Source organism: Rattus rattus, chromosome 1, assembly GCF_011064425.1.
Source record: "Rattus rattus isolate New Zealand chromosome 1, Rrattus_CSIRO_v1, whole genome shotgun sequence".
Classification (NCBI taxonomy): Eukaryota; Metazoa; Chordata; class Mammalia; order Rodentia; family Muridae; genus Rattus; species Rattus rattus.
In genome coordinates, this window is record NC_046154.1 from 110,019,380 (window position 1) to 110,045,020 (window position 25,641).

Here is a 25,641-nt window from a genome sequence, read left to right on the forward strand (position 1 = left end):
CACACACATATATATATACGTTTATACACACACCTATATATATGTCTGCGTGTGTGCATGTGCATTTATTATATAGAGGACTCAAAGTTTCCCTTGGTGATTATAATCCTCACGCAAAACAATCTCCCCTCTCTAGCTCTTTAACAGCTACAGGGGAACAAAGTCTCCCAAGAATATTTAAAACGAAGATCCCTAGATGACTTCCCGGATTTTGATTCAGGAAGCATGAGTTAGGGATGGGAATCTGCAGAATTAAACATCCTAGATGATGCTTAGAGCCTAGGCAATGAAATCGGCAGTAGTTTGTGGGTTGTTCCTTACACACTGAGCCTCAGGCAAGTCCCTTTCTCACTAGGGGGACAGGCATACAGGTGTTATCTCTCCAGGAGAGCCACTTCACTGCCCTGCTTTATAGGGAAGTTATAGGGGGAGCCTAATAACTCCCTTACTAAAGGGTAGGGCCAGAATCACCACCTGCTTTGTGTACTAAGGGTTCAAAAGGGCTGGGGCACTTGTCCAATATGTGGAAGGTCCTACACTTGACTGATGCCAAAGGAAAATGGGATTTAAAGAAGAGAACAACAAAAGCCAGGCATGGTAGCACACACATTTAGTTCTACAACCCAGAAGGCAGAGGCAAGCAGGCCTCTGAGTTTGAGGACATCCTGGTCTATATAGTTCCAAGGCCAGGCAGGGCTTGTCTCAAAAAGGTGTAAGCTCAGTTTACATAATGATTTCCCTTCATTTGCATAAAATTAGAACTGAGTTATGAGAAGAGATCTGGCTGAAAGCAGTCAAGGGTGGTGGCTGTCCCAACTTGTGGCCCAGCTGCAGAGAAGCTGAGGCAGGAAGATCTGTTGAGCCCGGAAATCCAAGATCAGCTGGAGTGACATTAAGAGACGCCCCCAACTCAAAAGGTTTTTTTTTAAAACTTCTTTTATTAAATGGACCTAACATAACCAATGAAACAGTAGTGTGTGTGTGTGTGTATATATATATATAGTAAACATCATCTTAAATTTCAACGAAAGAGACCATTCTGCTCCCAGAAAACTAAGCTCTGGGTACGTCAAGCCATCAACACACAAGCATGCTTTTCAAATTGGCAGTTTACATCCCTGAAGGCTGTTACAAATGTCCTATCAACAGTAAAACAGTGTGCTTGGTTACAAACTGCACCCAGCCTGTGTTTGTTGAGTGCATAGCGTACTTTCATCCTGACAGTCCCATTGATTTTATGAATTCTGGTTCAGACACAGTTGGCATAACCCATGCATAAGTACTGCTGTGGTTTTTAGTCATTTTCTATTTAAGGACCCAACATTTATTATGTTCACCAAATAACACTCGTGTCTGTTCATCAGTTTTATCTATACTCCTTCAAAAGCACTCCGCAGGTCACTCACACTAACCTCCACCATTACAGTCAACCAAAGACAGTAATTCAGTACAACTCTTACACGGAAGTTGTACTTGACTCGGAGAGCGAAAGCCTGCCTCCTGGCCTACACATCTTCAAGTTCTCAACTCCTAAAACCAAACGAACAATGTTCCATTGAAGCCACCGTAGCCAGGAGTCTGGCCTTTCTGTTCACAGTCACGTTTGAGCGTAAGCAGTCTGCGGTGCATTAAGCTAACTCCCGAATCTAAGGTAAAATTCAAAACAAATGTGAGGACATGATCAGTTCTAGTCACAGACGGAAACGTCGCCATTCAGACATCTTCAAGAGGTCACTGTCACAGCAGGCTCGAGGCAGCCGTCAGTGTTGTAACTGAAGAGTGCATTTATGATCAGGAACGTGGGCCCTATGTCACAGGATTGTTCCTGCCTATCCTTCAAAGAAATCACATGCTCTTGAAGTGATAGGCTTTTAAGGCACATTTCAACAAAAAAACCCATTATATAACCAGCTTTAAAAATGGAAGCGCCACTTAGACATGCTAATTGTATGTGGTTTTACCAGACAGGCTAGTGCCTTATCTCGAAACTAACGTCTTATTAAAAACTCAAGTCTTTATCTATTCAAAGAGAAAGTCTTTGTAAAAAACTATTACGAAAGGGAGCTGGGGAATACTAGCTTGGTAGAGTGCTTGCCCTCCCATGCACAAAGCTCTGGGCTCGATTCTCAGCCCTGTTCAAGCCAAGCATGGTGGTGCATTCCTACAATCCTAGCGCTTAGGGGAAGTGGAGGCTGAAGCATCAGAAACTGGAGAGCATCCTTGGCTACTTGGCAAGTTCGAGGCCAGCCTGAGCTACCTCAGACCCCACCCCCTCTCAAAAGGAGCAAACTGCCCCTCAGTCCCTGGTGCCTTTGAGGGGGGGGGGGGCACACAGGGCCAACCTCCATCCAGCCTTTTGGCAAAGGCCAATCAGGGAATAGTTCTTGAAAATTAAGGAAAACTCCAGGCTCCTACCATCTCATTCAAGTCTCTTCACAGAAATCATAAGGAAGGCGCCATTACGACTACTAGAAATCTCCTGAATGGGTGGACTACTGGGAGGCTCGAATCTTACATTTCAACCATCCGTCTCCAGGTTCAGTTACCAACTTCAAAAGTGTTAAGACCTGGCCAGTGGTGGTGTTTACCTCTAATCACTCAGGGAAGCAGAGGCAGGTGAGTCTCTGAGTTCAAGGACAGTCTGGTCTACAGAGCGAGTTCCAGGACAGCCGGGGCTACGTAGAGATGTGCTGTCTCGAACAATATAGAATTCGGGGAAAGGGAAGCAAGAAGATGGGAAGAAGACGCTTAGAAGAAGTGAGCTTCAGAGATAAGCTGCTTTGACATCCCTAGTGGACCCTGCTTTAATAACCTCTGCTAATGCCACACATACCTGATAGTGCTAACCCTCGGAATGGTTTGAAATGGGGCTAGATTTAGGACTCTCGGTTCCCTACCGATCTAAAGAAGCACACACATAACTGTGTTGTCACAGATGAAAAGAATGAGTCAGGTAGCAAACTGAGCCACCAAGGACTAAACTCAATCAAGACCAAAGTTCTGAGCACCCTCCTTGGCAGGCGCAGAAGTGTCTCTACGGTTTTCCCCCAACAAATCAATGCTATCTGTCCCGGTCTCCTCAAACAACACTCAGATTCTCTACCCTGATTGGCATCCTTTTAGAATCTGGTCCCCCAAAGGTTCATCCGAATAATGTAGCAGGAAGAAATCACCCATCTGTATAAAGTGACTACAATGGTGTGTGCTGAGGTAAAAAGTCCCATAAAGTCTGGGCGAGTCGGAAGGCATGGTCATAGGGACACGCAAACGTATAGAGGTAAGCTTGGCACTAACATTTTTCTACAAAATTCCTGTTTTGTTTTGGGTTTTTTGGTTGATTGGTTTTGAGACAGGGTTTCTCTGTGTGGCCCTGTCTGTTCTGGAACTCAGTATGATGACCAGGCTGGCCCTGAACTCACAGAGATCCGTCTGCTGGGATTGAAGGCATGCACCACCACTGTCCGGCTACAGAAGTTCTTATTGCTCTGGTCTGGACCTTGCAGCCCTGACCTGTTCCTGCTCCACTGAAAAATTATTTCCCCTTCCACGACTGGCAGCAAAAGAGTCCCAAGTTTACAAAAAGTCTTTAGCAATATATTGGATTAATTTCTGATTGCCATATGTACTACAGTATGTCCTTGTCACCAAGTACAGAAAAGAGTTTTAGAAAAGTCATCTTATCAAAGTTCACCTCAATGAGAGAAAAAAAAAACATGAAAAAGGTGCGAAATATGTACATTTCCTGGCAGGTCTCACAAGGGTCTTTCTATCAACATAAAAGTTTACACATATGTAGTTAAAGTACATACAGTGGGTCTCACTGTCACTGCACAGGTTTTTTGCTTCAAAGTGCTTATTTTATTTTAAAAAGTGTAAGTTTTCTTTTTCCTTAATACGTCTGAGTCAGGGTCCCAGCCCTCCTGCAGTCCAGTAGAGTTTAACAGCCTCCTCACTGAGGTCTGGGCTCAGGCTCCTGACGGCTCCCCTTACAGCAGCACCCGAGGGGTCCCATTGGGAGTAGCTCCAGTCTTCTTGGGTAACCGACTCTGGGCCTTCCGAGATTTCACCATCTTCATCCTCACCTCGAAGACTTCATGGATGGCCTTCCGGAAGCAGTGGAAATTATAATCAATAAGGCCTGCAAGGGAAGACAAAGTCTCTAAATAACACCAAAACCAACCTCTGTTCCGGGCATGCATCTCCAGTAGAGGGCAGCAGGGGACCAACCAGTGCTTCACAGGCCCAGGCTGCAGAAATAGCAGGTCAGTCATGAGGTAGGTGTTCTCTAGAGAGCATTCCAGAAGTTTCCAGAGTATTTCCGAATGCTTCCACAGCTCAAAAGGTCTGAAAAACCACTGAACTGCACTTCCTTAATTATTCACATTAGAGGCTAATATTAATTTAAGATTAATATTAATGTCAAGAAGGCTCAGCTGGTGTGTTTGCTATATGTCAGACTGATGACCTAAGTTCCATCCTGACAAACACACACATATATACACACAAGCCTCATAAGCCTGACAACCTGAATTCTCCCAAGAACTCACCTAGGAACTCACGGCTACATGGTGTGACCCTGCCTCAAAAGGAATTAAATAAATAAGATAGAAAAACAACAGAGAAAGACACCTGTCATTCTAGTAGGTTTCAGGGATAACGTACCAAAGATGTACATGATCAATTTCTACTTCGTTCCACAAAGTCAGATGTTAAAATTAATGCTAAAGGTCAAAGAAGCAACCGGATTTGTACGAGCATTTAATTTTAGAAACTTTGTCGTGGAAACCCTGGCAGTACTTTAACAGAGCGAGGCTGGTTCCCCTTGGAAACCGACAGACAGCATTCAGTGTCTGAGCTGGGAGGGCACAGTGGCGTTCCTATGTCGGACTAACTCTTCCCCGTGTGCACAAGTTCATTCCACCCAGGACTTATAAGACTGTCAGTCCCCAGACCGAATGTCCAAGGGGAGATGGATGAACACTCGGAGATTATTTACTATTTTAGCAACTTTTTTCCAGTTGATTATGAAATCGGTTCAAACTAAACAAGTTCTCTAGCCCAGCTCAAAAGTTCCTAAACTTTAGAACCTGCTGCCAGCTGAGGCTGCACCTCTGTGTGGCCCTTGTGCTCCTTGGCTTCCAGCATCTACAGGAAAGGCCGATCAACAATAAACTGGGGAAGGGACTGACAATGCGAATGTATGCACGCACACTGAGCTCTCTCTACCCAGAGAGGAGCCTTGGTAGCCATCTGTAGATTTAGCAACATCTCTCCCTTCCCTTTCCTCCCGCCACACCCCTCCCCGTCTCCTTCAAATCCATGGCCTCTTTTTTCACTAACTGTTATTCCATGGATTTACACATGTGCTTGTACGTTCCTAAACAAGTCCATAGAATGCTACCTGTATGTATGTTTTCAGGGCTGACTTTTAGCACTGGACAAAACAGTGGGGAGGGCTACCTCCCCTACCCCCTGGCCAGCCAGCCACCTTTACCCCCGACATACATTGGTGCCGTCAGCTCCTAACAAAGACAAAATCAACTGCATGAGAGTAAAACAAAATACAGTCCTGTCTCCCTCCCTTTGTTGACCGGGGATGCAGTACTGGGATCGAACCTACAGCATCATGCACAAGAGGCGAGCCTCTACCACTGTGTACTGGCCCAGTCCTCCTGTCTGTCTTCCCAGAGGAAGCACATAATCTAATAGATAATCTGTTATTCATTCCAGAAGATGGAAATAGGGGAGGAAGGTGAACACTCTTAAGGGGTTTGAGGACAAATGATTCAAAATTCTGTTTGGGGGTTGGGGGGGGGAAGAGGAGTCTGTTTGGCTCGTCATCACCAAACACAGCCTCATTAAGGAGGCTAGAAATGCAAATTTCAATTCAATTATCAATAAGAATACAGCAAACTGGGCATATTAACCATAAAGTCTGAAAGATATTTTGTTACTATTCACCGGAAGTCACCAAAACGTGTCTACCCTTTAGAGCTGAGGCATTCCACTAGTGCTCTTTAGGTAGAGGGGGCTGGCAGCAGTTTGCTGGTCATTCAGCCAGCCCAGCCCAAAATGGTGAGTTCCTGTTTCACTGAGGAACTCTGTCTCAAGGAACAAGGCAGAAAACAATAAAGGTGATATAAGCATCCACACATATGTATGCACCCAAAGACACTATATAACACATGCATATAGCATACATAACATACTAATATACCATATACAACATAAGCATACACCACACCTAACATATACAAATACCACAGCACATACAATAAACTAATACACCACATACAACCCATTTATACGCCATACCTATCCCATGCATATAAAAAATACACCCCATAACATACTAACATACCACATAAAACACTTATACACTACATCTAACATATAAATACAAAATACAGCATACTAATACATATAGCACATGCATATGCCACAAGAACACAACATAGATGTCAGGAGCCATCATGGGACAAGCTAATAACTATCAGCTTCGGATTAATAAATAATCTTCAATAGATTTGCTCCCATAGGCAAGGCCCAGGAGTAAATCATTTCAGGAAAGATTCCATCTATTGATATGCTCTTCCTGTTATTACTAAATATACATAACTATCACTAGGTACGAGCCCACCCTTTTGAGCAGATCTCTGCAGAACTACGAAGATGCGCCGTTTTAGCGATGCTACATAGACAAATGGATGACTTAAGTCTTATGATGATCCTATAAAAGAATTCCTAAAATTATATTAGTGATCATTAACTCTTCTACAGTGGGGTCGCTGTTAGGTTCTTTCTGACGGTCAAAACTGCAAGGAGAATGCTGCCAGTCTCTAGCAAGAGTTAACTGCACCTACTACTCAGAGCACATTCCAAAAGGTTGTTCAACCATTAACCAAAGGTCATAAAAAGGGAACTATGATTTATTACAGGATCTAGAGCAGAAGATAAAAATACTGACTGGGTTTATTTATACCAAACTTTCACTAATAACTTAGTTATGGTTTTTAACTCTCAATGAACCTGTAGAGCTGTGACAGGTGATGGATGTTAAGCCAGATAATTGCTCCTAACGGATATGCATGCAAACACTCTCTGTTGTAAACTTACTCGATTTACGATTTGAACTTGTGTGTAAACTTGTGGTGAACTTTTTACCATGTGATCATGTGTTCTGAAAGATGTGTATGTGCTGAGGACAAAGAGAGGAGCGCAAGTTTCCCTTGACCCGCTTAAGATCTTTCTGCTTTCCCCCTTTTTCTTAGAGAGCTTTCATAGGGAACTTTTTACAACTTAGAAATAAACGCTAAGGGCTGGAGAGATGCCTCAGTGGTTAAGAGCACTGACTGCTCTTCCAGAGGTTCCGAGTTCAATTCCCAGCAACCATATGGTGGCTCACAGTGTACTTATATATAATAAATGAATAAATAAATCTTTAAAAAAAAAAAAAAGAAATGCTAAATTCACTTTTCAAAGTGTCCCCCTTTTCTTCCTGTGCCTTCGACTAGCAAGCAGGCTGAAAGTTAGAGCCACGTAGTTCCTGCTGATAGAACAAAGGCTACTTCACTTAATCCCTGGCCGTTTCAGGATGAGGTGCTAAAAGAGGAAACCAGAAGGCAGGCAGCTACAGTAGCAAAGTAACTTAGTTAATTTTTATTATACAGCAACCCTAAGTATCTTGTTGTTTTTTTTTTTTTAATAGATTTATTTATTATATATAAGTACACTGTAGCTGTCCTCAGACACACCAGAAGAGGGCATCAGATCTCCTTACAGATGGTTGTGAGCCACCATGTGGTTGCTGGGAATTGAACTCAGGTCCTCTGGAAGAGCAGTCCGTGCTCTTAACCACTGAGCTATCTCTCCAGCCCCCTAAGTATCTTGTAAGACAAACATCTGACCCTCCATCGAGGCTCTTCCCCCTGCACTGCCTCAAGAGGAACCCACAAGAAGGAGGAGCACGCTGGGGCTCGCCCCTGGCACATACACAACACATGCCTACACCACATATAACATACTAATACACATCACACATATACCACATGAATACACTACATACAACACACATATACCACACACAAGACACATCGGCTCTAAAACTACTCCAACAGTGACCCAGCTTTGCTGCAAGTGAAGGGATGAGAAGAGGGCAAGAAAAAAGTCTCAGAGATATAACAAGACTTACCTCAGATGTAAAGTTTGACTTTGTTCTTTACGTTTTCCTTATTTTAATTTTATTTATTTATTTGGGGTTTTCAAGACAGGGTTTCTTTATGTAGCCTTGGCTATCCTGGAACTAGCTCTGTAGACCAGGCTGGCCTCAAACTCACAGGGCTCCACCTGCCTCTGTCTGCCTGTCTTCCTTAACACTAGAACAGTTATCAGGAGCCTTACTGCACACAGGATAAGGAAGCTGCTCTAGCGGCTGTTCCCACTGCCCTCCACGGCCTCGCCTTTGCTCCCCACTATAGCTTAGCTTTACTTGTGTAGCACTAGTTAGTGATTGTGCTTGAGGCCAGGTCTCTGACCTCCTGGATAAGCCCTGAGCTACCCCAGATCTGTCAGCAGTGGTAAACTATGCCCTGGCTACCAGTACGCAGCCCTAACCACACGAGCATCATTCACAAAATAAAGGGGGAAAAGAATCAGTTAATTGCTTTTGCTTAAAACATACACGCACACCCATCACCAACAACTGACTTGACTCTTACAGGACGGTGTCATTATCAGTCACTCCTTCACGTGTGGGTCACGGCACCATCCCTGTTATTCCAGGACTTAAGAGTATGGGAATACTAAGCAGACATCAAATGCCAACTACCTCTAGGGCTTCCTTAATCAGAGAGCAATGGTCACACGGCTCACCTAACACCTTCTGTGCAACAGCCTGGTTAACAGGGAGGATTCTGGTTCTCCTGCCACCTCATCCTAATCATGGCCATACACCTAGGGGACAGACAGGTCCAGAAATCCACTCATGGGCCTGCCTCAAGCCTGCCAATCAAGGGCCATGTAACTAAAGTTGAGGCTTCAAGGGCATCCGCTGTCTACACACACATTCAACATGCGACAGAGGCAGTACGAACTTTTAAATCGCACTGAAAGTTACCTTTTCTTTCAAAGCTTTCCTCTCTGACAAAGCAAACGAGCGCCAAGAACTTCGTGACCTCTTTTAGATAAAGAACCGTTGTATTATTCAGTTTTATAATGGCTGTCGAGTCCTTGTCATACGGGGCGCCTGCTCCATCTTCTTTGAGGCTAAATGGAGACAAAAAAACCAAAATGTATTAGACCTTCAAGAAAGAACTACAAATGGCAACCCCGAGACAGACAGACAACCTCCCCTCCCCAACACACAGAAAACAGCTGCCCTAATAATAGGACATTTACAGGAAAGACACATGCAGTACCTTTGGGCACAGACACAGAGGTGACTGTCAGTCTGTTACCAACGTCATGGTTACTATGGCAACTAGGCAACTCTAGGTGCCGGAAGAACACAAGCAGAGGTAGAGAAGAGTTCTCATCCCTCCAAGGCCAAAGGCACCTGCCAAAAGCAAGGCCGAAGATCTCCAAACAGTCCAGACAGACAGACAGACAGGAGAGGCAAATGCTTGCTGAGCTTGACTTGGGCCAGAGGGAAAAACCAATAGAAAACAGAAGTAAGAGGTAGAAGTGACACACGCCTTTAACTCAAGCTCTCGGGAGCTAGAGGGAGGCAGATCTCTCAGTTTGAGGCCAGCCTGATCTACGCAGAGAAACCCTGTCTCACATAGGTGTGCACAGTATGTGTACACACGTACACACACACACACACACACACACACACACACACACACACACACAGGTCCTAGGATCCATCTCCCAGCTCCACAAAGAAGTGCACCCCCCCAGGACTGATAGAATTTGAGTATGGCATATATTAGATAATGGAGCATGCTGGACGTGCTAAATTTGCCTTATTTGATGGTTAGACTGTGGTCCTGCAAAAAGACATCCTTGTTCTCAGGAAATACAAAGAATCAGGAGATCTGCAACCTGTGTCCAAGCAGTGCAGCCAAAACACCAGTGACAGACATGAGGAAAATAAAAGCCAACGTGCCCACGTGGTTAGAAACCCTACAGAAGACACTGAGTTCTTTGTGCAATTGAACTCATTTTCGGTAGAGTCAGCATGTTCAGGTGTGGCCTCCAGGGACAGAGCCTGGCTACCGCTTTCCTGTGTCTGCCTGCTGCCTCAGTTCCCTCCTCTGTAAACGGTCAGCACTTCCAAGTTTCCTACTGGAGAAATGACGTATTATTCAACAGAGCCCAATGGTGAGAACATGCAGAACCCAGGCAAACACCAACACCACAGCCTTAGGGACCAAGACGGGACCCACTGAAGATGCCAGTGTGACTGACTGGTTCTGAATCCTTTCCTCACAAAGAGAGTGTCTGTACCTTTTCCCTTCACCCCAAACTATTTACATTTTCTAGTGTATTGCTCGAATTCATGAATAAGTGGCTAGAAATCTGACTCAACTGGAATCACACTAAACCTTATCAACGTCACCCAAATGTTACTATGTAATAAACAGTTGACCATACTTAATTCTGATCACACACTAGCTGCCAGAAAAATACTCTAAGCCAGACAGATACTGGGGAAAGGTTAAGCTTAATAGTAGTAATAATAATAATAATAATAATAATAACTACTACTACTACTACTACTACCACTACTACTACCACTACTAACACCACCACCACTACTACTACCAACACTACTACCACCACCACCACCACTACTACTACCACTACTACCACTACCACTACTACCACTACTACTACCACTACCACCACTACCACTACTACCACTACCACTACTACCACTACTACTACTACCACCACTACTACTACCACTACTACCACTACCACCACCACTACCACCACCACTACCACTACTACCACCACCACCACCACCACTACCACTACTACCACTACTACTACCACTACTACCACTACTACCACTACCACTACTACTACAACCACTACTACTACTACCACTACTACTACTACCACTACTACCACTACTTCTTGAACAAAGTTAATGAGAGGTAAACCAGAATCTAAAATCTAGGTATGACAAACATCAAAGCTGATGCTTTAATCTTGCAAAAATAAAAAGGGCTGGAGGGGGAGTGGGTGGGTGGGGCTCAAAGTAATAAAGAGCCTGAAGTGTATTTTCAAGGCTATGTGGGAATTTTAGCTTTGACTAGCACTTTAAACTGCTGGTACCCACACACTTAAAAGTAATTTAAGTTTTGATTAGGTGAGCCCAGACGTTCAAGGGCCGCACAGAAAATATAACAGGATCTTATCTCAGAAGAAGAAAGGGGGTGGGAGGAGACAGCTATCCTGCCAGCATTTTTTCTTTCAGATACTGGCCAAAAGCCTGCATGTTTTCTGTGGCACCTGGGCTTTCTCACTCTCCGAATCTCTGCTCCCCTCTGCCATGCACCTACTTGCCGACTTCCATGACAGAACACAGCAGGTTTTTTGAACCCTGATTCAAAAAAGCATCTCTCTCTAGCGTCTCCTTCCTCATAGCAGCTCCCAATACTTAGAGCTGTCATGTCCTGTTTGACTTTCATACTCTAATAAAACGGTCCTTAAATTTAAAAAAAAATAGGGAAATTAGTTTTTGAAAGCGCCAATGAGCCCACTATAACCTGTCAAAGATTCAAAGCCACCTCCCATACTAGGATTTGAATTCAGGAACCTGTGCACGCTAGGGTAGAAGAGGTCTACCATTGAGCTGTATCCCAGCCAGCTTTAACAAAAAAATCTCCCAAGTGCAAGAGTTCAGACGTTTGAAGACATGTCAAGATGGTTTGAATGGGAATGAACCCCCCCATAGACTCATGAGTGTGAATGCTTGGCCCGTAAGGGAGTGGCATTATTAGAAGGCGTGGCCTTGTCGGAGTGGGTGTGGCCTTGTTAGAGATGGTGTGACTTGTTGGAGTGGGTGTGGCCTTGGAGGAGGTGTGGCTTGTTGGAGTGGGTGTGGCCTTGGAGGAGGTGTGTCTCTGTGGAAGCCAGCTCTGAGGTTTTTAGCTCTGCACAGCCTCCTGCTGCTGCCTACAGACCAGAACCCTCAGGTTCTTCTCCTGCGCCACATCTGCCTACATGCTGCCACGCCCCCTGCCATGAAGATGATAGACTAAACCTCTGAAACAGTAAGCCAGCGCCAATCAAATGTTCTCCTTTATGAGAGTTGCCTTGATCATGACGTCTCTTCACAGAAATTCCCTGAGACCTGTACTAACACTTTAACTCCCACAACACTATTTTAGACATTATTTACATTGAGATGGGATCTTGCTACGCTCATGCTGCCCGAGTGGCTTTGAACTCTCCCACTTTCTGCCTCAGCCAATCTCCTGACAGCTAGGATTACAGGCATGTACCACCTCCCAGCACCCACAAGGGGGCTCACAGCCATCAGAAACTCCAGTTCCAAGGGACCCAACAACCCTCTTGTAAACTCTGAGGGTGGCAGGCATGCTCATGGTACATGCTGACAAAGCATGATATAAAAAGTCCCTAAAGCTAAGAACAATGGCTGTCTCTAGACAGTACGTAAGGCTTCGAAGACCTTGGCTTCTGTTTTTAGTTTAGATCTAGCCCAGGTTTCAGGCAAGGCCAGGTAAGTGGCCATCACTGAGCTCCCGTCCCTGATCCTAAACTAGTTTATTTTTTTATGCCTGTCATAAATAGGTGTTGTTGGGGTTAGGGATTTAGCTCAGCGGTAGAGCACTTGCCTAGCAAGCGCAAGGCCCTGGGTTCGGTCCCCAGCTCCAAAAAAAAGAAAAAAAAAAATAGGTGGTATTTTTACAACCACAGCAAGACATCAAACAAAATACAAGAACGAAAAGAATTACAAGTGGAAATTTGTGACGTTTTGCTATTAAAATTACACTCACTTTCTCATCTACAAGCAATGAAAACACAGGAAGATGGAGTGTGTGTGTGTGTGTGTGTGTGTGTGTGTGTGTGTGTGTGTGTGTGTGTGTGTATGTTTACCTGTGTGCTGAGCTGCTAGCTCTATAGAACCCACAGCTGGGAGAGTCCTGCAACACCTAAGCTAATCTGCTGAAAAGGGCAAAGGGCAGTCAGTAAGACCTCCTGCCCCAAGGCCACCTCCTTCCTTGGTTGCCTACAAAGGCCCTCGTCTCACTTCTACCCACATCCAACTCCTGCCTTGCCAGTTAACTGAGCTGGGTCACAGCCGCTTCAGTTAGCTGAGTATCTTAGTCAGGGTTACTACTGCTGTGATCAAACACACAACCAAAGCAACTTGGGGAGGAAGGGATCATTCAGTTTATACTTCCATGTCACTGTTCACCATCGAAAGAAGTCAGGGGGTTGGGGATTTAGCTCAGTGGTAGAGCGCTTGCCTAGCAAGCGCAAGGCCCTGGGTTCGATCCCCAGCTCCGGAAAAAAAAAAAGAAAAAGAAAAAAAAAGAAAGAAGTCAGGACAGGACCTCAAATAGGGCTGGGCCCTCCCACAAACACTAATCAAGAAAATGCCCAGCTGGGCAGTGGTGCTGAACGCCTCTGATCCTGGTACTTGGGAGGAAGAGGCAGGAGGATCTCTATGAGTTTGAGTCTAGCTTGGTCTATAGAGTGAGTTCTCGGACAGCCAGGGCTAAACTGAAAAACCCTGACTCCAAAAATAAAAAACAAACAGAAAGGAAGGAAGGAAGGAAGGAAGGAAGGAAGGAAGGAAGGAAGCAAGCAAGCAAGCAAGCAAGCAAGCAAGCAAGCAAGCAAGCAAGCAAGCAAATGCCCTACAGGCTTGCCCATTTGTGGAGTTACATTCTCAGTTGAGTCAAGTTGACATAAAACTAACCAGCAGTTCTCCCTGAATCCTGAGCCTTCTAAACACCAGCATCCACCATAGAAAAACCATCTCTGGCAAAGCCAGCTCCCTCCCTCTCCATATTTGTTTTAGTGGGCAAAAGTAACTCTGATCAACATCACAACTCACTCTTGTCTAATTACCATGCGCATAATAATGATGTTCATGCATAGCATTAAAAACGTGCGGATATCTGTGTTGTTCGCCATATGGTTACCATAGCAACTGAGACTGTACTCAGACTTCCTCAGCTCCCAAATCTCATTCAAGACCAACAACCACTTAAAATAACAGACTACCACACGGTCGGACTCTTGAGGAAGGTCTATTTATAAAGCTAGATGCCTATGTCTGATGACAATAATAAATTACGGCATGTACATGGACTGGAGGGATAGCTCAGTGGTTAAGAGCACTGACTGCTCTTCCAGAGGTGCTGAGTTCAAATCCCAGCAACTACATGATGGCTCACAATCATCTGTAATGAGGTCAGACGCCCTCTTCTGGTGTGTCGGAAGACAGCTACAGTGTACTCACATATAATAAATAAATCTTAAAAAAAAATTATGGCATATACAATTGATCTAGGGTCTATCAGGACAGGAACACTATAAACCTGCTAACAGTGTTTTCATTCTTACCGTCTAGGAGGTGAGTATGTTGTGTGAACACCTGGGTTTTTATGTACAGGAGTAAGGTAACACGGTTAACAGAAAACCTGACTGGGTGGGCAAAGAATCTTCAGATGGAAGACAGAAATGGCTAAGCTTGGAACTTTAGAGGCTGACGGAGTGTGAGGTGGGGTGACGCAGAGAGAAGAGGGGGTGAAAACACGGGGTCTGAGAGCACAGCTAGCGACAGGCTGACAACAGGGGGCAGCTAGCTCACGCTCCAACAGTACAAACTTGCCCACTAGCCTCTCAGGCATGCAGAGTGCTTCTATATTTAGCAATACAACTTTCTCCACTCGATAATATTATCTCAAGCATATAGGAAGTTTTGGTTTCTATGCGAGTAGGGCCACAGTAAGTAAAAGCAGGCAGAAGTCATTTGCCCAGTTTTACAATTCTCTGCCCACCTAGACAACATCAAATGTTTAAAAATACTGAGAAGGTATTTTCTATAACAAAGGGGCTAATGGAAACATTCTTGGTGGCCTGCAGATCTATTTTTACCCCTTGGACGGCACTGTGTGCAGGATTTCCAGCATCGGGATCATTCAGACCAAGGTTCAAAGTCTAATCTTTTCACACTGACAGCAAAAGCGTGTCTTAGAAGCTTCTCCATCGGAAAGTCCAGTTCTTTATCTGTAAACAGCTATGGCATAGTGCCTGCCCCATGAAACAGCTGAGACTACGTGATGCGTGCGACGAAGCTTGAACCACAGTTAGTAAGCGTTTGCTCAACAATTACTTTTTATTATTGGCATGTTAAATGGCCTATTTATAGATCTCAGTCAACTAAAACAAAAGCATAAGTCAAGTGAATACAAAAATTCCACAGAAGCTATGAGAAGGAAAGCCAGAGGGTGGCCCTCCTCCCGTCCCCCACTTCTCCCTTTTTCTGCAGTGCTGAGGGCTGACCTCAGGACTCTGAGCATAACTGGGCTTCATCTCCAGCCCTGGGAAGGACAGCAGGACTAGAGCTTTAAGCATGGGAAAGAGGAAAGAATAATCAGATAATATACTCTCAAAAAAAAAAAAAAAAAAAAAAAACAAAAAACAAAAAACAAAAAACAAAAAACAAAAAGACCCTGCTTCAATGACAATAAAAAAGAATGTGTTGCTTACCCATAAATACAAGAGATGTCAATCACCACATCAATCATGTCGCAGCACAGCTCGTACGTCTGCATATCCACCGGCGTGCTGTCGGTTGCAATATAAATCTTACTGACCACGTCAAATAGAAATGCTTTTTCAATTCCAGAATTCTGAAAGGGGAAGAAAATAAAAAAGACATGCCTTGGGCTGGGGAGACGGCTCAGCACTGACTGCTCTTCCAGAGGTCCTGGGTTCAATTCCCAGCAACCACGTGGTGGCTCACAATGGAATCTGATGCCCTCTTCTGGTGTGTCTGAAGACAGCTACAGTGTGATCATATACATAAAATTACCAGGAAGGAAGGAAGGAAGGAAGGAAGGAAGGAAGGAAGGAAGGAAGGAAGGAAGGCAGGCAGGCAGGCTAGCCTTAAAGAAACAGCAAGTTCAGACTGCTTCATGGTTACATTCAAAAGAAATGATACTCCATCCCACCAATTAGGGAAGGGTGGGGGGCATGGAGGGACGGGACAGGAACATGGAGGCTGGGGTGGTATAGCGTATGCCTCTATGAAATGTCACAGCGAAGCTCTCTAATTTGTACAGTCACTAGGCAACGATTTTATAACAAAGTGATTTTCTTTGGAGATTTTTTAAAAAAAAAAAAGTGAATGGGGGCTGGAGAGACGGCTCAGAGGTTAAGAGCACTGACTGCTCTTCCAGAGGTCCTGGTTCAAATCCCAGCAATCACATGGTGGCTCACAACCATCTGTAATGAGATCTGGTGCCCTCTTCTGGCTTGCAGGCATACACGTAGGCGGGCCACTGTATCCATCTATCTTTAAAAAAGTCAATGACATCCTCAATGTAATGAGAAAAAAGTCCAAGGACTTCTGGTTGTATGGTTTTACTGCACTTTAAACTGTCGCGAATTTTACAATGGACTTGAAAAAGAAACTGACGGCAGCATTAGCCTAAGTTATTTGTCTGAGGTAAACCACTCGGGTAGTGTTCCTAACCCCTGGCTTATCAGGCTCACCACAGACATGGTGTTGAACCTGTATGCAAGCACAAACCTCACTGACAGAACCAAGGGGTTTTAAAGGCATCTGCTTACATCTATTTACGTATTTTTTGTGTGGCTGGGGTGGTTGGGACCGCAACAGCACACATGTGGAAGGTCAGAAGACGACTCTGAGGAAGGAGTTAGTTCTCTCTTTGTAACATGTGCTCCCATGGTTGCCATGGTGACACTTGGCAACAGGTGCCTTCGCTATGCCAACTTGCCGGCCCCAGAGCCAGGCTTTTTTGCTCCCTAGCTAAGACTGATGCTTGCCTCCCATTTGAACGAGCGATCCAAGCACACTAAGGGGAACGTACATTTTCAGAGTTAAAACTGAAAAGTTCTAAAACACGACGTAGGGGTGAGTGATCCTCTAGAGCAATACTGAAGTGGCCCGAAATGCAGGCAGGCATTACAACTTTGGACCCTCTGTGTTGCTCTCGAATTCTGCCGATGACCCAAGCAGGAACAAAACCGTCTACTCACAGAGATAAAGATGTTCAGCAGATTCTCCAGCGTCGGGAGCTGCGGGATCAGTTTCTGAACCACTTTGCTAAAGGCTTCGAATATTGAATGATCGTATATGCTTGTCAGATAAAAGCTGAAAGAGAAGGCAGCGTTTCACCAGGCTGCATCCGGGCAGTCGTCTTAGGCTCTTCCACCCGCACCAGTGACCTGTACAAGTCTAAGGCACAGGCACTAGAATCCACGATGACCTCGTTCAAAACCAAGCATGTCCCCTCTCCCCCGAGTGCCAGAACCACGGCCATTCCTCACTGCCTGGAACGCCTCAGAGTTTGGCCAGCGTTATCCACAGGAGCAATCCTTACGTGCTGTGAGAGCGTCTACTGTCACCTCTACATGAGCCTCTACAACGATCAGGAGCTTTTAAATCATTTTCATCTTCCAATTTTCAAAATCAACGATGCCGCGTACTGTCTATCCTACCATCCCCACCAAACAGATGGGAGAAGTTTTCCTCTGAAACCCTATCCTAGTGATTTTAAGTCTCCTCTGTTCATGGTTAAATACAATCCTATTAGCAAGAACTGTTACTTAGTGAGCACCCATGAGCATCCCGGGTTAGAGTCATGGGTTTCATTGTGTTTCTCATATGAGATGAGAAGCTTAGCTTTGACGACGTTGTTGACTACAGAAGGAAGAAAACAAACACTGCCTTTTACCAAAAGTTAGCATTTTAGGCAGTGCAAAACATCTTTGACCCTATCTCAGCGAGAAACAGGTGAACAACAGGTAAAATGCCACCGTCTGTGCCCAGCCAGTTCACACCCAGCCTGTGGTGACTGCAGCCCAAACCCACTTGCTCCAACCTTTCTTACCTCAGGTGAATTTTCTCTAATCCAGCATCAGCAAGGTCATCGTTTGCCCTCTGGTGAATGTCTCTTTGGGTTTCGATTTTGTGATCATCCGACAGACCATCCACTTTATGAATAAACACCTCGAAGTTGATATCAGTGTTCACCTTGTAGGCCCTGGTCACTGTGAGATGGAGCCTGGCCAGCGCCTCCATATAGTCATCCTGGAACAAAGTTCATGCCTTCGGCTGTTTCCAGAACCTTCCACACACACACACTCGTCAACACATAGCTATCATCTCCGAAAATATTTTTTTCCTAAACTCCCAACACCCCCAACAAGAAAAATTCTGGCTTCACGGACTTGGAGCATACAAGCCTAAGTTTGTTAAGATGCAGCTGGTCTGGGGAGCCATAGTAGAGACTGTTGATAGCTGTAAAGGCAAGGGCTCCAGGAAAAGAAACTGGATCAATACCTAAATCCTCCAAGGGACAGATGCCTCTAGCTTCCCGGGGCTCCCAAGGACTGTAATGGAGACTACAGATAAAATGAGGTTGGGAGGGAGGGTGAGAAAGGAGTTTAACACTAATCCAGAAAGCTAGCAAAGCCCCACTGGCTTTTGTACCTAACCACACAGGAAGTCAGCTCAGCCGTGCTTGTCTGTCTGTATACCCTGCCAGGGTGCTTGGTGCCACATGGCAGGGTGTGGATTCTTCCTTCAGGACTCCCACAGACAGTGCAGCCCCCAGAGTCTCTGCTTACTGCCCCATACAGAGACTCCTGGTCTAGAGCAATTGTTTCAAACACAATACTATTTTCTCTTCCTTCCTACCTCAGTATAATAAAATAATAAACGCCTATGCAACCATCTTTCCGTTTAGTAATCAAACTATCAGTGTCACAAATGGTGGCTCACACCTGTAATCCTAACAGCGGGGAGGCTGAGGCAGGAGAGGATTGCTTTCAATTATAGGCCAGCCTGGGATATTCTTTGAGATTCTGTTTCAAAACAAACAAGTGGAGCTGGAGAGATGGCTCAGAGGTAAAGAGGCCTCTTCCAGAGGTCCTGAGTTCTAGCTGCTGCAACCACATGGTGGCTCACAACCATCTGTAATGGGATCTGATGCCCTCTTCTGGTGTGTCTGGACAGTTAACGTATACTGACATACAGAAATAATTCTAAACAAACAGAGTTGGTGATGTAGCCCAATGAAAACCTTGCCTAGTATTCATGGTGTTCTAGGATGGGGTCCTGATATTATTATTTTTAATCTTTTAAATAAGAAAAACCTACGCTGGGCATGGAACCACATGATTTTAATTCCAGCACTTGCGAGGCAAAGGCAGGTAGATATCTGAGTCTGAAGCCAGCCTGGTCTACAGAGTGAATTCCAGGACCAATGTCTGGGGAGGGAGGAGGGGGGGGGAGAAAGACAGACAGACAGAGTGGGGAGGGAGGGAGGAAGGAAGGAAGGAGAGCTGAATGATGAATAGCAAAGCCCTTTGTCCTTTCCCCCTAAGTACTATGTGAGCATATCTCTTCCACTCATCTCTTTACAGGTAGTCAACACTTGTATCCAAACAGTGTTCACATTGTTTCAAAAGTCTTAAGAGAGAAATGTCCGCTTGGAGTTGCTCTTGGTTGGGGGGCGCCCCCAACCTAAGGCAGGTACATGGTACCAGCAAAGATAAGTCTCTGAGATCAACTCTAGGCTCCAACTTGTTCTGTAGAGGAACATACATGCTGGGGTACAAGCCAACTCTAAAGATGATCAGACAGGGCAGAGGGAAACTGGCGGTCCTCCCTAACAACCAGCCAGCCAGCTTTGAAGAAGTCTGAAATAGAATACTAGACTGTTAGCCAAAGGGGACGTCCCTCTCTACAGGAGTAATAATATTGAATCACGCACACCACGCTGGAAATACAACAGAGCCTTCCTTGGCAATCATTGCCCCAGGTGATTCTGGTATTAGAAACTTGGCAGAACAGACCAGGAAGAAGTAAACCAGAAAAGTTTCTTTTATTAGAACTTTCCAAAGCTTGTTGCAGGCTGGGAAGATGGCAGAGTGGTAATCTTATCAAGCCTGAAGCCCTGAGTTCAGTCCACAAGATCCAGATGGTAAAATGGTCCCACCTCAGCCTGACCTCTGACCTCTACAGAGACATCATGGCATGTGCCCTGGATAAATAAGTGTTAAAAAAAAAAAAAAAAAAAAACTCAGCTGGAGAGATGGCTCAGTGGTTAGGATCACTGACTGCTCTTGCAAAGGTCCGGAGTTCAATTCCCAGCAACCACATGATAGCTTACAACCATCTGTAATGGGATCCAATGGGATCCAATGACCTCTTTTGGTGTCTTTTGGCTACAGTGTATTCAAATACATAAAGAGTGCACTCTACTGCATGTAAACTATGTCTCAAACATGCTGTGCCTTAAACCTTTAAGGAGAAAGCAAGTTAATACCCTTTGTATAAAATGACCCGATATACACACTATTATCAGACCCAGGCATAGAGAGATGGCTCAGCGGTTAAGAGCACTGACTGTTCTTCCAGAGGTTCTGAGTTCAAATCCCAGCAACCACATGACACCATCTTTAATGATATCTGATGCCCTCTTCTGGTGTGTCTGAAGACAGCTACACTGTACAGGGTATGTAAATAAATTTTTAAAAAACTGTGTCAGCATACCTGGCTCACATTAACAGATGAAGAAATATACAGCCTTAATGACTGAACTGGAGGGAATGAGCACGCTATGGGGTGGCTCAGCACCACCTCCAGTACCAGGAGGCCCAACATCCTCTTCTGACCTCTTTGGGCACACACTCAAGTGCATGTATGTGTTCAGGGACACACACACACACACACACACACACACACACACACACACACACACACACACAGTCTCAAAGAAAGAAAAAGTAGGGAAAAGTCGAAAAAGGAAGAGGGGAAGAAAGAAGGAAGAGAGAAGGAAAAGAGAAAAAAGGGTCTTTCTTAAGCATTATTAGACTTCTCTGAAACCTGCAGTAAACTTACACACACACACACACACACACACACACACACACACACACACACACACACACACACACACATTTACTAACCTAACTAAAAGCCTGCTTCATGATTGGATAAAAATGCCCATCTAAAAATATAAGCAAATATGGACTAGAAAGATAGCCTAGTGTCTAAAAGGAACCGCTGTTCTTGCTGACGACCAGAGTCTAGTTCCTGTGCCTGTGTGGAGCAGTTCACAGCTACCTAAAGCTCTCTCTGCGTCCAGGGGAGCAAACATCTCCGGATGCTGCAAGGTCCTGTCTGTACTCATATACAGAGACTCACACATGTATACATGATTAAACATGAACAAAAGTAAAAATAAGTAACTAAACCCATTTGGGGCTAAATTAAAGCCCTACCGCAAATGCCATAGGCAGATTGGCACTGGAGCTGCTACAGGACAATATGGTGCCTGAGTATTTACTAAGCCGTCAGCTCTGGGTGGAATCCACTTCTCACAGCTACTTAAAACAGCTGCAGAAATAACCTGGGAAGCATTAGGGGAAGCCAGAGTTCCCTGCCCTGTATTGTGCACACATTAGCTGCTCCCTGGGCTCCCTGATTTACATTGCAGGCAAATAGACAGGAGGGCAGATAGGCTAAAAAACACATTAGTACAAATGGGAGGTCCAGGAAATCAGCTCCCAACAGACCCATGCATACCAAGGGTCCAGGCACAAGCTTTGGGTGGACCTGGACAGAGTGAACCCTCCACAAGTCAGGCATGGCTCACTCCCTCTACAGACTTCCCCTGAAGGAAGAATGAATCCCTAAGGCACTGAGAGTCCTGTTCTCAGAGCCAGACACATGTAATACAGATAGATGTTAATTCTGTATTACATATACCCTGGAAGGCTGAACGGACTACAGAAGCCATTCATTTCTGGGAAACCTCTAAACCACTCTAGACTGGGTTTGGCATTCTTTAGAGAACCTGCTTCCTTTAGGCCCAGGGAAAACCTCCAGCCTACACCAGAGTCTCAGGGTCCTCTAAGGACCCAACCCTGCATGCCCTCCATAGAATGGTCAGCCTGATCTCCCCTCCTCCTCCTTCCACTGAGCAAGGGGCAAAGTCCCAGTTAGGAAATGGTGAGATCAACTAACGGCTGACAACGGGGCTCCTCACCAGTCAGTGGATCCCCATTCTTCCTCTATAGCCAATTTGAAGGAGGACTTACATGGATCTATTAAAAAACTACTAAAAATAATTTTTATGACAGAAAACTAGGTGATGTAGGAGGTACAGCTTGGGAGGATTTTAAAATCATGAGTAAACGCTATGACAAAACCGGTATCCCCAACCTATCTATGTGAGTACATTTCTCAGTACTCACAGCCATGGGAGCAAAAACACAAAAGTGGAACTGGTTATCCAAACAGAGATGTGAACTGTGGAAAAAACACAGAACTATCTTCCTAGGAAATATCTACCTCACACTTTAATAGTCATCTATAAAATACATAAAATAGTTATAGTGATCAAGTAGATACTAATAATAATAATTTTTGATTCAAGGGCTAAATAAATGGCTCAATGGTTAGAAGCACTGGTTGCTCTTTCAGAGGACGCAGGTTCAATTCCCAGCTCCTACATGGCTCATATTGTCTATAACTCCAGTTTTCAAGGAGATCCAATGTCCTCTTCTTACCTCTGCAGGCATCAGATACACAGCCTGTTTATGGACATACATGCAGGCAAAGCACCCATACACATCATAAAATAAAGAAAGTAATACTTTGATTCAGAAGAAAAAACTTCACTTAGAATCCTATCTACCTAGAAAGTAAACATTATAAAATGTAACCTTCAAAGTAAATTGTGTTGCAGAGAACCTGTCATTCCACATATCTTCTGGGATCTGGTCTCCACATGTGAGGTTAAGTGTGTTTGGGCTGTGACTAGACAGGAGCCTTTTCTCTGCTGCAAAGTCTGAGGGCTCTAAGAAATTCTGTTTGATAGTAAGACCTGCAGATTTAAAAGCCTAAACCACCCCACCGGGCCAGCAGGATCGCCCCCCAGCAGGATCACTCAGCCGGTAGAGGCACTTGGTTCAGGCTTGAGCCTCTAATCCCAGGGGTGCAGGAGAGTAACCTCTGACAGCCCCAGCCCCACCCCCTTCCACACATCCCATACACCTGGGCTATGGTGCACTCATGCTTACACACACCTGCATATGTGCATGACATACACGCCTGTGTGTATAGACACACTCACACAATTTTACAGAAACAAACCACACTGCAAACAGATATAGGGAGGTAAGCGCTGGCTGTGCCGAGACTCTACGTACCTGGGAGTCTATGACAAAGATCAGTGCTCCTGTCCCTCGGAAGATCATCTCATAGTCAAATGTAGGGTCAAAAAAGTCAATCTGCCCTGGGAAGTCCCAGATCTGGAAGTTGACAAAGCTGCTGTTGGAGACGTCTTCCCGGCAGATCCTGTTGGTGCTCTCCAGGAACAGCGTCTCGCTTGGGGACATTTTGTGAAAGACAACTTTCTGTATGGACGACTTGCCACTCCTCCTGAGACCCATGAGCAGGATTCTGGGCTTCACCTCAGTGCTGAAGGGGTCGCTGAAGTCCAGAACTGGAGAAACCCCAAAACGAGATAAGGTGAGTTGTTCGTGACGGCTAACGGGGAGTTTCCCCCTCCACCTCAGGTCGTCTATGACTCAGATGCTACTCTTCCAAACAGGGCCACCTGTACCACCAACCACGGAGGGACAGCATGGGGACATCAGAACCCCAAAAACTGCCCTAACCCCTTCATACATGCCGGTGCATGGGCCACCATCTCAAGCAGGGACTCTAGAATACGAAAGCGGAGGCTTCCTGGAGCTCGATGCCTGAAAAAGAACTCAGGTCTTCAGCCATGCCCTCCTCTGAGTGGTCATCAGACTGTCTATACACTAAGGAGGCACTCTTGGTGCACAGCCTGCAGGCTACTGTCCTCATGGGCCTCGAAGACTAGAACACAGCACAGATCAGAGGCGCTTATTTGGATTGTGAGATTTGGACGGCCCTGCCCTCTTCATCTGGTAAAAATAAACCACAAACAGTTATTAACATTAAAACCAAAGGGGGTGGAGAGATGGCTCAGTGGCTATCTTGATGTTGTTTTTTCCAGACAGGGTTTATCTGTGTAGCCCTGGCTGGCCTGGAACTCCCTCTAAAGATGAAGACCAGGCTAGCCTCGAACTCATGGAGATCCACCTGCCCTGCCTCCTGAGCACTGGAATGAAAGACTGGAGCCGCCACCACGCCCAGCAAGTGACTGCTCCTCAGAGACCTGGAGTTTGGTTCTCAGTACTCATGTCACGTGGCTTCAGTGCACCAGCTCCAGGGCATCCAACCTTTTCTTCTGGACCGTGGGCACCACGGTCAGATACACAAGCCCACACTCACATGTCTATGCATAATTTAAAAAATAAAATTTTCTTAAAACAAAAAAAGGACCAGCTTTAAAAATGCATAAAATGTAATCGATAACGACAATAAACATTTCTCAGGGTTGTCATGGTAGTTAAATGAATTCGGGGCCTAAAATAATTAAGATTCAGGCAGGTGTGCCGATACACACCCATAATCCCAACACACGGGAGGCTAAGTCAGAAGAATCACGAGGTCTAGACCAGTCTGAGCCACACTGCAAGAAGCCTCATGCAGCCAGGATGCTGGGCGACTGGCCGTGTGCTGACCCTTACCTGAGACCGCATGCAGGTTAACTCCTAATGAACCAAACATCAGCTCAGGAGCTAAAACTAAGCTCTTAGGAAAAAGCCCAAGTGGACGTCATGACATGGTCTCTATGTCATGGAGACCGGGATCTGTTTCCTAGCTGTAACCACAGAGGAAGGAGGAGCACAACAAAACTGTAAAAAGATGGCGCTGAGAGATGGCTCAGAAGTTAAGTGTACTCCATGTCAATGCTCTTGCAGACCAGCATTCAGTTCCATGCACCTAGGTCAGGAGCTCCAGGGGACCTGGCGCCCCACCCCCACCCCTGTGCCCCATTCTGACCTGCTTGGATAACTCCACAGGCAAATACACACAATAATTAAAAAGGAAACAAAAACAAAAAAGTTTTGGTTTGGTTGGTTTGTTTGGTTTTTTTTTCTTCCATTTTTCAAGTCAGAGTTTTTCTGTGTAGCCCTGGCTGTCTTAGGAACTTGCTCTGTAGACCAGGCTGCCCTTGAACTCAGAGATCTACCTGCCTCTAAAGTCTCAAGTGCTGGGATTCAAGGTGTGTGCCATCATGCCTGTCTATGAGACCGTACGTCAACAACAAATCCAAAACATATGCCCAAACAAAAACCTGTACATGAATGTTCACCTAGAATAGCCAAACCAGACACAACTGGATTAATGGTCGACAACCCATTAACGAGTACATAGACTGTGACATACTTATATAATGGAACATTAATGAGCCATGAAAAGGGGGTGGAGTGCTACAACAGACACGCTTAAATCCCCGAGCTATATACTATAAAGGGGATGTGGAAATACAGTGTAGGAAGCACAAC

The 25,641-nt window shown here is 45.2% G+C and overlaps 1 protein-coding gene across 1 annotated transcript in view; it reads right to left on the reverse strand.

Annotated features, from left to right (window-relative positions):
* Window positions 1–3,835: 3,835 nt before the first annotated feature.
* Rragd (Ras related GTP binding D) overlaps window positions 3,836–25,641 on the reverse strand; it is a 34,694-nt gene continuing 12,888 nt past the window's right edge. The window contains exons 2-7 of the mRNA XM_032904826.1: window positions 23,407–23,702; window positions 18,075–18,274; window positions 17,221–17,335; window positions 15,703–15,845; window positions 9,116–9,264; window positions 3,836–4,138 (exon numbers count right to left, since the gene is read on the reverse strand). Coding sequence (XP_032760717.1) covers window positions 3,987–4,138; window positions 9,116–9,264; window positions 15,703–15,845; window positions 17,221–17,335; window positions 18,075–18,274; window positions 23,407–23,702 — 1,055 coding nt within the window. The 3' untranslated portion in view covers window positions 3,836–3,986. The remainder of the gene's footprint in view (window positions 4,139–9,115; window positions 9,265–15,702; window positions 15,846–17,220; window positions 17,336–18,074; window positions 18,275–23,406; window positions 23,703–25,641) is intronic.